This window comes from Rhipicephalus sanguineus, chromosome 11, assembly GCF_013339695.2.
Source record: "Rhipicephalus sanguineus isolate Rsan-2018 chromosome 11, BIME_Rsan_1.4, whole genome shotgun sequence".
Lineage (NCBI taxonomy): Eukaryota > Metazoa > Arthropoda > Arachnida > Ixodida > Ixodidae > Rhipicephalus > Rhipicephalus sanguineus.
Genome location: NC_051186.1, coordinates 38,054,650 through 38,067,756, shown reverse-complemented (window position 1 = coordinate 38,067,756; position 13,107 = coordinate 38,054,650). Strand labels below are relative to the sequence as shown.

Sequence of the window (13,107 nt, the reverse complement as noted above, 5' to 3'; positions counted from 1 at the left end):
AAATCGAGTTTTGCCCCGTGCGTCCAGTGCATTGCGCACCCCGTGCGTCACGGTGACGCGAGGTGGGACATTTCGCGTACAGATGCGCTACACGCAATATTGATCCTAAATGTGTTATAGGTTATATCAGCCGTTAATATTTCGTAGATGATGCATTTGTTTACACACAAAGCTATCCCACAAGTTATCTCGCCTTCAAAATTTTGTGTCACTACTGCTTTAAGCGGAGAGCCCAGCACTTAAAAGGGTAGCCGTTACCGATGTCTGTCGAGATAGCGTGTTCGCCAGCGCTTGCGACCGTCCCCGTCTCAACGGCGCCCATTATGGTCCCTTGCCCGACGAAATAACTGGTAAGCAAGCGACGACAGGCCTCACACGCGGAGCGATGTTATCGCATGTGCCCTTCGCGCAACGGTGACGGCCGGGTCGTTTCATCTCTGCTTCAACCGCATTCGTCCCTATAGAGCTAGTGCGCATTTACTCGCACGTGAAACAGACGATGCGTAAGCGATGTTATCGGTTTGGACTCTGTACAGATCAGCGGCGACCGCAAAATCCCACTGACAGTGTCCATATAATTGCTATCGCAGTACCTCCCTCCGCACCCCCCCCCCCCCCGCGGTCGGCATACTTCATACCCCCCCCCCCCTCCGTTGAGTAGATCTCCCGGATTCCGTTTCTCCAAACTTGGCAGGTATGCCATTGCGCGACTTGGTTGGATGGTATAAAACAGGCCAGAAGGAATTGTCTCGGTTAAAAGTAGCACTTGTGTTAAATGCATCTCGCAGGCGTTCGTGCATTCTTGGCATTAACGAGAAGCAACATAACGAGAACAGATTCACAGAAAATCAATCAATTGGTTGCATGAGCCCAGCAGTTGGCCCGTGCTGAAGTTCATCCGACCGATTCCTGATGTTTAACAATACCAAAGCACCAATGAAGTTGCAAAAGCTGCCATAGAAGAGTGCTCCAGGTCAACTGCGATGGCCTTTCCTGTGTTGTGCCTGTGTTGAAACGCAGACGCGACGACAATTGGGAACAGAGTTCACAACTTTGCACCGAGATGTCTGCAAGTTTCCTCTGTACAACAGACACCGAGACACGTGTAAAACATGATTTAATATGCAAAACATATGCTTTTTTTTCTAAAGCATGATCGGGAGTAATAGAATGGAGGGAAAAAAAGAAAAAAAGAAATTACAGTATGAACATTCCCACCTATGCAAGGCGTAATTCAGGACGAGCCAAGTAACAAGCACTCGTTGATCGCCAATTCTAGAATTTTCTAGCACAGTGACCGCTCTGAAGGTGCACATTCACCTCGATATAATGAATATGAATCTAACGAAATATTGGCTATAAGAAAGTAAACAAATAGCAGCATTGCCAGTGATGGTGTTGTGAACACACGTTTATAACAAATTTTCTTATTAGCGAAGTTATTTTCGCGTCAGGTGCGACTTCATTATGACGAGGTTTTCAATATATGTTTATAACAAATTTTCAGATATAGCGAAGTTATTCGTGTAAGGTGCAACTTAGTTATAATGAGGTTTGAATATACGCTTATAGTGAAGTTATTTTCGTGTAAGATGTAATGTCATTATAATGAGGTTTCTATGTAGACCCACGTGCACGAGCTGACACATTGTGCGGTTGAATGAGAAAGTAGTTAGTATCCAAACCAAACAAACCTTTTCAATGAGATCAGAAATGACTTAATGAAGCTTTGTTTCCGGAAATTTTATGTCGTTATCTTGCATGGGGCAAAAAGAAAATAGACTTGCTATGCGATCCTGATCTCGGACACAATGAGATCTCAAAGAAGATAGATGGCATATTTGATAACACAGCACAGTTGTCTGGTGATTAGCAGCCATTCACTGTAAAGGGTCGATGTTATAGCATATGGCAGCGCACACTGGTTGAAAGTACGAACATGAAACAAAAGGACAACACAAGCGCTTGTGTGCGCTGCCATACGGTATAATGATCAAGCACTATAGTGATCAACCAACATTTTATTCAAAGTTATGTTCTTCACGTGTCCAGTGTTCTTCAGGCAAAAACGAGGAGAAAAGCGCTGCGGTAGGAACACTAAGGCTGCTTTATTAACAGCTTCAAGAGGGGATTGTTGAACTCTGCGATAACCTTGCCTGACAGAATTGCTCAAGTGGCCACGTTCAACGACGACGTTTATTTGTTGTGCTCTTGAGTAAACGGAAGTTTTACAATGTGATTAGCCCATCGAGGGCTGTCAAATAAATTTTCAAAAATTGAAGCGACACAAAAGTTTTCTCTGATCAGCCACGGTTTAGTGTAGGAAACGGCAAGCTTTCAGTGCAGCTCGGGAATTCTTGATGCGATCCACGAAATTGCTTCCGGTCAAACAGAGCCAATTCCTACTTCCGTAAAATGATGCCACAAAGGCAGTGCTTCAGGAACACTGCTTTACAATACATTTTTTTAATGTGAAAAAAAATGTTCCATAAGCTAGGGGAATTCATACTCAATGTTTTGATCGCTGGACTAACTCAACAATAAAAACAAAACATGGACATTTCGCCACTTATGCAGGTGGCACTGTCAGTACACAACTGGCAACAAATGAGGGAATACATATTGTTGATTCAAGCCAGTGCTAGAAATGTTGAATGTTGAAGTGTGAGCAAGGAAATTCTACAAGTACGAGATGACAGACCAACATTCAGAAGGCACACAATGCAGGCATGCATGCCGTCTGTCCACTTCTTTTTGTCTTGTCGTCCATGCCATTTTCACAATATTCTTGAAGTCGTCTGCACTTTAGTTTTCTTTATTGATCTTTTATGGCTGTCTGCATTCAAAACGGACTAACGCAAGTTGGTACATTTCGTGGGACGAAGCGCTCGTGTGACGAGAGTTACAAGATGGTCGACAAGGAACTATGGCTCTTGTGAAAGGAACTGCAGAGCGCACGTAGAAAGGCGGTGCATCTACCTAAGCGAAGGTTAAGTTCGCAGCAAAACGTGACATACAAAACATGACTAGACAGCGATTACTTCCTTTTTTTGTTTGCATCAAAAGGAATGCTGCAAGGTCGCCATGGCAACTGGATTGGCTACAGTCGATTGAGTGGTCCCCCTAACGCAGTCTAAAATGGAATACCGTGAGTTTCGTTAAGATATTATGTACATGCGTCAGGCTCGACCAAACGAAACTTGGATGTGGAAGAAGTCTGGTTACCAATACTGATATCTTCAGTACAAGTTGCAGACAGGCTAACCAATGTTTTGATAGCAGGACCCAAAACAGTTATCCTGACAGCAGGATAGAAGGCACCATGTCATCCTTGGCATGTTAGTTTTGAAGGGTTAGTAGTTGACGTCACATAGTGTCACTGCGCACATTTCCAATGCCAACAGGAACTGTTGGTAACAGTACCTGTTAGTAGGTGACCGGTAACAATGGGAAAAGAGGAGTGCAGCGACACCACATGACGTTTCCAGTACCACATTTCCAGTACCAACAGGAACTGTTGGTAATGTTACCTGTTAACAGGCGACCGGTAACAAGTGGAACTGAGATGAGTACAGCAACACCATGTGAAGTTTCTAGTACCACATTTCCATGTACCAACAGGAACTGCTCGTAACGACGTTTCCAGTACCACATATCCAGTACCAACAGGAACTGTTGGTAATGGTACCTGTTAACAGGCGACTGGTAACTGAAACTGAGATGAGTACAGCGACACCATGTGATGTTTCTAGTACCGCATTTCCAGTACCAACAGGAACTGCTAGTAACGTTTCCAGTACCACATATCCAGTACCAACAGGAACTGTTGGTAACGATACCTGTTAACAGGTAACCGGCTACAAGTGGAAAGGGGATGAGTACAGAGACACCACGTGACATCAACTACTAACCCCTCAAAGCTAACGTGCCAAGGACAACAGGGCACCTTTGACAAAGACAGGCCCACCTTTCGAAACATTGGCCAGCATCTGAGGCAGCATATCACTGTTTATACAACTTTGGTCGTACATAGCGTTTTCATCTATTGGCTCCCGCCTTTAGAGTGGATTTGAATACTGAAACTTGTTACTAGACTTTCAAGCTTACTAGAAGTTCAGTGATCGTACACAAACTGGCCCAGTTTTATGTGCAGATGTTTAGATGAAAAATAAAAAAACTGTTTCACAGTGTTTCTTTTTTGTCAGCAGTGCCGCATTAGAGCTAAACAGAGATAAGTGGGAGTGATAAGACGTAACCGAGCCCTCACACCTCATCCAAATTTCACTTGGCCAACCCTTGCTGAAATGCAATCGCTTCTCTCTCGCCAGGAAGGGTCAAGAGTAACAAATACATTGTGTGCTCTATAAGAGGCAACAAAAGGAAGTCAACGTATAAAACACACACAAACAAAAAAACGGCGGTCGAATCACGATAACTGAAGGTCCAACGGACTGCAGATCTTTGGGCAATCTAAAGGCAAAATGTGATCCCACAATCGAATTGTAAGCTGATGGTCTGGAAAGCTAAATACAAACGGATTTTAAACGGACAAAAAGAAATTGGAACTGATACGGGAGCACCATGACGTATGTATGAAATAGGTGTGGTCATGAAGATTGGGTTGGTGGCGCCACCCGGTGTCTGCACTGTGGACCATTAAACTGAACTGTCAAAACATCAACATGCTTTTGACTGTTCACACAATACTCTGACACTTCATTTGAGAAGTGAAATTGAACTACCGAAGGCATAGTATGAATAATTTGGCTTCAAAAATGCATACGCTTGCGGTGATCACCCTTTTGACTTCGAAATTTACGTAACTTTTAATAGTCTGAGCTTCGAATTATCATGAGTCGACTGTATAACGAGAAAAAATGTGGGAGAAATGAGAGAGTGGAAAGGCTTGTTACAAAGAAATAACTCGGCCACGTCCAGCGCGACACCACAACAACTCGCCAAGCCATTGCCTCCCATGCGATGGTGTGCCTTTTGAGAGGCCTAATAAAGTTGGTGGAAAGCAGTAAGACTACTTTGTATAGAGTCGATAGTAACTTTGAAAGATTTGCATTCAGCATGCCATAAGGCCTGGCAGGTATTGGAGCTAGGGAGTACGGCGCGCTTTCACAATGCTTGTTTAAAGTTATCTTGCTAATGTCAGCTTCAATGAAAATTCTAGCTATGGCGAGTGTTCGAGGAATGAATTACATTCTTAAGTACACAACGAAGCTACAGAATGTCATAGAGAACTCTCTAAATGCTGCTTCAATAAGAAAAAAATATGGTACACTCGTGCCATTTCCTGGCAAGTGCCAACAGGACACGTGACACTGGCGAAACCACTCCAGAAAGACACGTTACACTGCATGGACGCAGTGAGTTGAAGTACTGACTCGTAGCAGCGACAAACGCATCGTAGCGATAAAGCTAGCTGCTGTCATGTGCGTTGCATATTTTGACACGTCAACGATGGCTCGCGTAAGACGTAAATGACAAGAACAAAGGAAACAAAAATTGTACGCGGGAGATGCTTACAAGTGTGGCACGTGAAAGCACCAAGGCACATCGCAGCAGGTGTCCATTTCGTTGATGCGCCGGCCAGAAAAAAAATAACAGCACACGAAGTCTCGTCACCGAATACCGGAAAACATCCATTTTCACCAGAAATGTGGAAACGGAAATTTGTCTTTTTCTCGGCTGTTGGAACAACACTTGGCATCGAAAATTCCGCGGGCCTTCTTTCTCTCGTAGCACCAACCACGACGATTCCCGCGACGCCGTCTGTCGGCGAAGTCGTAGCGCCATTCACAACCGGTAACGCACACACGTGCATTGAAGTCTCTTGGGGGTTGCGATAGGTTTGGGGGTTGAGACACAGAATGCCACTTCAGATCATGCCAAAGCCTTCGGTGCCTTCGTTAATGGACAGCCTCAGGGCCCTCTCGAACTGCTCGTACGAGTCGTAGTCGGGAAGGCAGAGCTGGTTGAAACTGCAAAAGCGACCAAAGAGTTGGGTAAGTTGGTGAATTACAGTGCTCACTTGTGACTGTGGTTGCAGAGAAAAATGATGGTGCGAATTTCCTGTGCATGCAATACGCTCCATAAAGTGTAGAAAAAGGTCCCAATAAAATCTGCGTAAAACTACGATTAAAAACTTCGTTAAAATCTCTCTCACAAAGAGACAGCATAGGAACAGCAGGTAGTGACAACACAGTCCTAACAGAGAAGAACATGTAGTGCGTCCACCACAAAACCCAGAAAGTAAGCATTCACGGCAGGGGTTTTCTCAGTGTTGACATTGCAAAGACTACTTTCAGCATGCGGTCATTGTGCGGGCAAATTTTCGGAAAAATTTCTCACGACTGATCTTTAGTGGATTAGCAAAAATATTCAATTCATTAGAATGGTAGTGTGGATTCTAAATGTTGTAACGCAAATGGGGTAAAAAAATAAAAGCACCGCCCAAGCAATGCTCCCAAGTGAAGCTGAAATGTGCGGCCCCAGTGTTTATCACAAGCTACTATCGAAGTGTCTTCTGTAAGAGAAATCAAAAGCTACATCATCACATTTAAGAGATTTAAGCTTCAAACTTTGCGTTTGGTGATGTTAGCTTAAGAACACCTAAAGGATATTATGGGTAGCGATTTATGCTGTGGAGAGTATAATCCCTAGTTATATGTACACTCATACCTCAATATAACAAACACGGATATAACAAATTATCGGTTATAACAAATAAATGACGAATAGTCTTGTCATAGATACAGTGTTACAAATATATGTTTATAACGAATTTTTGGATATAACGAACTTATTTTTGTGTCTGATCTGACTGTTATAATGAGGTTTGAGTGTACTGACAAAACCTGAAGAGAAACTAGTGGAAGCACAGAGACCTTTTGAGGTAGCGTATGCTAGCATCGCTTCATCATTATAATTTCTGCGCACTCATAGACTGCCACATTTTCCCACCTCCTAGCCATGTACAACTTTGCTGTAAAAATGACAGAACCTAAAAGAACCTGTAGTGCTGGCCGATAAGTGGTGAGTTTGTTCAACACTCATTTTTGTGCTGTTTGCACGCATTTTGGACTTTTGCACTGTTTTGCTCACTCGGAGAGGCTCACCATGTGTGCGCTGTGGGCAGACTACCAAAAGTCGGTGCTGCGCTCAGGTGAAACCGCGGGTTGAGCTCGGCGAAGCCCCCCGGTGGAAGCTGCGAGCAGCCGGTGGTGAACTGGAGCAGTCGTGCCATCTCCTCCTCTGTGAAGTTTGACACTGCTGTCCAGAACCAGTCCAGCACCTGCAGATTTGTCAGATAAGCTCTGTTCATAAAGTACACTCAAAACTCGTTATAACAAACACGGATATAACGAATTATCAGTTATAACGAACTTTCGGATACTATAGCGAAGTTATTTTGTGTCAAACATGACTTTGTTATAATGAGGTTTCAGTGTATAGTTTTTTCACAGTCTTACTCACCCATCACAGTTTGTCAAAATGAGTTAAATAGAAGAGATATCATCCCTTCTGGTGCACCTAATGGTGGACTGTGGATAAACGCGTCAAACTTTCAAGAATTTCTTACACAGTGCCAAACAATTCGTTGTAAGAAAGTTAAGGTGGTAGGATTTTGCTTTGTACAACCAATGAACCATGATAATTGCAAACAAATTAAATGTTTATCTCTCGGTCACATCACTTATTTCACAAAAAGAATCAAATTGCCAAGTCAAAGTATGTGCACAATTTACTTCTTAGCTGCAAGCATTACCAGAAAAAAAGTTATTCTGTCATTACTGCAGTCATTAGCAATACGGCAAACGTCTCGGTGTCAGATGTGGGTGGCATATGGTCTTTCTTGTCTTCGTTGTATTCTGCTGTTTTCTACTATAATCGCGTACCAACAAGCTCAAGTTCATAAGCTCTTAAAATGCAAGTTAATAAATTAATACAAATTCAATACGGAGAGGGTTTAATTCACACAAAGCTCAGCATCTGTTGCTTTTTCTTTCCCGTCACTTGTGTCTGGCGAAGATGAACTGCGTGCACAGAAGTGTGCACGGTGCTTGTTAAACTACGCAGCACTCTGTGTAAAAAAAGGTGCTAGCGATTCGGTTAACTCTGGCAGTGAAGTTTAAAGAAGGCAGTATGGTCTACTTGCGGATATGCATGCATGCAAATGTTTGTACAAAGCTTTGAAGGAGACATAATCTACCTTGTTAATTAATGAGAGAACTTCGTTTAGCAGGGAGACCACATTTTGTTGCTCAGCCCTCCAAGAAAAAAATTGTAATGGGTCGTGTGGAAACAGAGAAATTAATGACAGCAGCATTTTGTTAGACCTAACCTCTACTGTAAAACTGAAAACGAGCCTTCGTGTACTATTATCTTGGCAGTACAAACGCAGTAAAGAAAATAAGGAGGCTTACCTTTCTGAATTCGAAAGAAAAGCCACTGACTGTGTGATTGGCTTTGAAGTCGGCTATGCTGAACTGGCCGGTGCCGCACATCAACAGCTGCAAGGACAGAAAAGAGAACGTAAATGCAACGTAGACCTTTCTGTGGGTGTAGCAGTACAATGTCATCGTTGTGCTGAAGCTTATCCATGCTCTGTTCGAGTATGTTGGATTCGCCGGTCTAGTGTTATGGCTCGTGCCGCGGCAGATGCCGCATGCCATCCTGTAACCATCATGTACCCTTTACCTCTGCTCCGGCTGCCACCTTCTGACACTGTGGACATTCACAAAGAAAATCTTCGGCGCACCACGCGAGCTCTCATACCTCCGCGTGGTCATGACCTCCCGAGTGGACTTACTTGTCAAGAGGAGGTATCGCTCCGAAGAGTTCGCGTGAGTGCGGCTGTGACACCTTCAATCCGCGCTAAGTGGGGCTACACCGACACAACTTCAAGCTGCCCATTTTGTCCTGCGCCGGTGCGGGACGCAGACCTGAACCACCTCTTATGGACATGCCCTGGGCTACAAGCGGCTCGTCGACGCCACCTGCGGCGTGCAGGACTTCAGCACACCAGACCACCGGATCTGCAGCTATGGATATACGGTCCAAACCATAGGTCTCTCCTGGACTTCATGGAGGAAACACAGCTGCACCATTTTGTGTAACGTGTATTGATGCCGCAGGGCAAACTCACGCAAATAAAAAAAAAAAAATGTTTATTTTAATTCTTTTTTGCCTAAGACCATCATTAATTTGCCTACACTCTGAACCAGTCCAGAAGGTGCTCTGCCTCGCTATTCGTTTCACCAGTGCAACCTGGTGTAGCATGCACGTCACCATACGTTTTGCACGGTGTAGGCTTCGTGCATACGAGTTCATAGCAGCCCATACAGTTTTGGGAGTGCAGGGCTAGTGCAGTATAGGTGCCAGGCAAGTTTTTGCACAGGCACCAAAACTGGTGCTCGTGCACCAGAAGAACACTGGTTCACCGAACAAGCATCAAGCGACAACAAACCAACTCACAAAGTGCATTACGACTTGAATGAGCCTCAGATGCTTTAAAGAACTTTTCACTGGTATGTGCTAGGAGAGACGGCTTCTACTCAACTGTCATTTACTGACTACTTCACCTAGCAACTATAGTATTATTTAACTCAACTTCACTATGCCCAAGAGCAAGATGTTTATGTTACAGCTAACATGGTTGACTCCGTGACCCAAAACCAAAATTCCCCACATCAGCATATATTTTCTATGTACATATATATGGGACGAATGAAAGCGATTGAATAAAAGTTGTTAGTGCGCAAGGTCCGCATCCGTTTCGTGTTCTCGTGTCATTTGTCTCTGTGCATATATGCAGCACATCGTTACGATTCAGCACTTCAGATGTTAGGTACTCCAAGGTGAAACCCATATCCTTTAGTTTGAAGCAACGGTTACATATAATACAGTAAAGGTAATGAAAACCAGCAGATAATGGAGCCAAGGAACGTATGGGGGACGTTCCTTGGCAGGGACCGAACCTGCAAACTTCGGATGCAGGTTCGGTCCCTGCTGGTGGCAAATTGTCTTTTCGTCCACTTTAATTTCTTCACATCTATTTCACAATTACTACAAGACACTTAAAACAGTACAATTAACGTCCCCCATACGTTCCTTGGCTCCATTATCTGCTGGTTTTCAATAAGGTTATGTCAAACAAAAAGAAATGAGCCCTCATAATTCCCTTCCTCCATTCATAATAAAGGTAATGGTTACGTGTAACTATTGCCAAAAGAGGATGAGTACCTCAAGCTCATTCTCGTCAAAAATGCAGAGCAGGTTCTCCGGGATCAACTCGTTGAGACCCTTAAGGAAGTATTCCACTTCCTCGCGGACGCTGGTGGCTAGCCGGTACTGCGCCAGCGCGTCGAGGTACATCAGTTTGTTCTGGTTGGTGACACGAATCTTCGAGCCACCGGGAATGAGCTCGGTTGTCTGGGGATGTAGAGACAAGAGTACACGTTAATTAAGAGAACTAGCAACGATATTCCATAAGGGGAAGTGTTGTAGCGTGCAAAAGACTTCATGTAGAGGAAGAGTAGTGTGCAAGTTGTATTGTTTGATTATGTTTTTATAAGAACGGACAGCTAACATTAGGCAGCTACCATCATTAACGAGAGCTCGCATTATGAGAGCATATATGGTGTGCTTCACACAAGCTACACACTTTTTCTTTGAAAATTAATTATTGAACTAACATATATTTTGTATCTATTATAGTTTTTTATGAGGACTTGTACGTCCTACTTTACATTACTAGAGCTTTTTGTTTTCAATACCAGCTTCAAAAAAAAAACTGATCTTTCTCTTCATGCTGACCCAGAAACAGCTTCTGAAATCCCAGCTTAGTTCCCATAGAATGCTTTACATTAAATAGTGATTTAGGAAGTGGGAAAGTGACATTTTACGTCGCACTATATATTCACATTGTAGATTACCAACGCATGTTAAGGGTGGAATACGAGACGTTTTCTCGTGGTTTGCGCTGATCTACATAGCATAAGCGGCTGATTTTTTGATGACACGAAAAAGATCATGCAGCTTGCATTGTTGTAGCACAACAGCCATTTGGGCTAGATGGTAACGATTCATTTTAAATACAAAAATGGGGCACGGTACAAAACAGGGGCAAAAGAAGAGAACGACAACACTGGCGCACACTCGCAAGTGGAAGTTTATTGAAGAAGCAACACATATATAGCTTACATATTAAGCGCATGGCACGGTTTCTCTCGCCTTAAAACAGAATGACTTTCCACATTAGACAAGAACTTGTGAATGCACATGTGTCAAAAACGAAAAAAGGGGGGAAAAATACATAATATAAATGGGGGGTAAGGGGTGAGAAGAAAAAAAAGCTGATTTGATTTGATTTATTGATTTCCATTTACACACACATGTACAACAGTAGTAAATGGAGGTGGATGAGGTAAAAAAAGCTACACAAATAGTACGGCTTGAGGGAAACCTCACCCCCTATGGAGTTAGCGCAGCATGTTAATCAAAGAGGAGTAGTACTCCTTCTCTGATAGAGCAATAGACAGGTGGCTGACCCATCGATCCCCGCATCTCTTAATATGGAAAGCTTCAATTAATTCACGAGTGGTTTTATCTCGATGTCGAGATAGAATAGTTACATCAACGAAAAAGGGTAAGGAGCCGCACGTGCTGCAATGCTGCGCCAAGTGGGCACCTTAGACGCTACCGCTCTTTTGTGCTCCTGCAAACGAATGTTTATGCATCGGCCAGTTTGGCCCACATATACACAGCCACGTGATTGTGAGGACGTCTTCGTCCTCAAAGTGGTGCGCAATAACATAACAATGAGTGGAAAGTCATTTTGTTTTTAGGCGAGAGAAACCATACTATGTGCTCAATATGTAAGCTATACACGTGTTTCTTCTTCGATAGACTTCCACTTGCGAGTGTGGACCTGTGTCGTCGTCCTCTTCTTTTATAATAAAGTTCTCTGCCTGCCTGCCTCTTCTTTTGCTCTGTTTTGTACTGCACCCCATTTTTGCATTTAAGTTGCAGGGTTGTACATGCACTGACGAGGAAATAAACAAGTGGGATATATTTAGAGCGATTATTTAAAGGCACACCGGAGAGGGTGGGCCTATGTACGAGACATGGCGCATGCACGTATAGTCTGCATTTTGTTGCGTGCTCGCGCGCATCGCTCGCTGTTTCGCGACAGCAAATTTGGTCGGGCCAACAGCCCACGATGTATACTCTGCCAAAAATAATGTAGACATTTGCCGGAGAAGAAGCTGGAGTCTGCCCCTTCCCTGTACATGCTATGCAGGCACAAAATATGTCTGCTGAAATGCCTGGTACAAGGCAACGACCACAATCGGGGCTGCTCAAGCAAGGAACGCCGAAAGTGAAGAAAGGACATCAGTCACCACCTTCAGGAGCTGCCCAGAGCTGGTGTACTCTTCTTCGGAGAAGTACAGCTCCATGTCGTCCACATCGTTCTCCAGAATGTACTTTATCTTGGTCACGTACAAGTCCGGATCATCTTGTTCAAAGTACTGGTGGGGGAAAGAGTTAAAAAAAAAGATCTGTACATGTGGTGGCACTGCTAATTGCTGTAATGCCTGCTGCTTTTTAAACCATGGCAAATGCATCAAAAGTTACATGAATGTACAACTCGCACAGTTGTACTTTTACGACGACATAAGTTTGTTAACATGCACCGCTGACAATTACTTTTACCAGGAAAAGCTTTTTTTACATAATACTGATGCGGTTTGCATGTTGGAATAGTTCAGTGCTGGTTACAAGGCATGCCACAGCAGGACCTGAGGATTAATGCTATGTCATATTTTTTAATGTACACCTATGTATACATGAGCACATACATACATAGGCATTTGTTATTGTGCAAAACAGCCATTTGGGCTAGTTGGTGATGATTCATCTAAAATTCAAATATGGGGCGCACTACAAAACGGGGACAAAAGAAGCCTTTCATGTTAGGAGACACGGGAACAATTTGTCAGCCACCCGTCTATTGCTTTATCAGAGAAGGAGTACTCCTATTTTATTAACACGCTGCTTTAACTTTCTGGTTCTCAACCTCCTCCCTATTTTTTT

General features: G+C 43.6%; 1 protein-coding gene across 1 annotated transcript in view; it reads right to left on the bottom strand.

Moving 5' to 3' along the window:
• Nucleotides 1–2,006: 2,006 nt before the first annotated feature.
• LOC119373777 (apoptosis-resistant E3 ubiquitin protein ligase 1) overlaps nucleotides 2,007–13,107 on the bottom strand; it is a 29,043-nt gene continuing 17,942 nt past the window's right edge. Inside the window, exons 13-19 of the mRNA XM_049411007.1 lie at nucleotides 12,417–12,542; nucleotides 10,255–10,443; nucleotides 8,436–8,522; nucleotides 7,128–7,303; nucleotides 3,840–5,990; nucleotides 3,531–3,688; nucleotides 2,007–3,423 (exon numbers count right to left, since the gene is read on the bottom strand). Of these exons, the coding sequence (XP_049266964.1) occupies nucleotides 5,888–5,990; nucleotides 7,128–7,303; nucleotides 8,436–8,522; nucleotides 10,255–10,443; nucleotides 12,417–12,542 (681 nt within the window). The 3' untranslated portion in view covers nucleotides 2,007–3,423; nucleotides 3,531–3,688; nucleotides 3,840–5,887. The remainder of the gene's footprint in view (nucleotides 3,424–3,530; nucleotides 3,689–3,839; nucleotides 5,991–7,127; nucleotides 7,304–8,435; nucleotides 8,523–10,254; nucleotides 10,444–12,416; nucleotides 12,543–13,107) is intronic.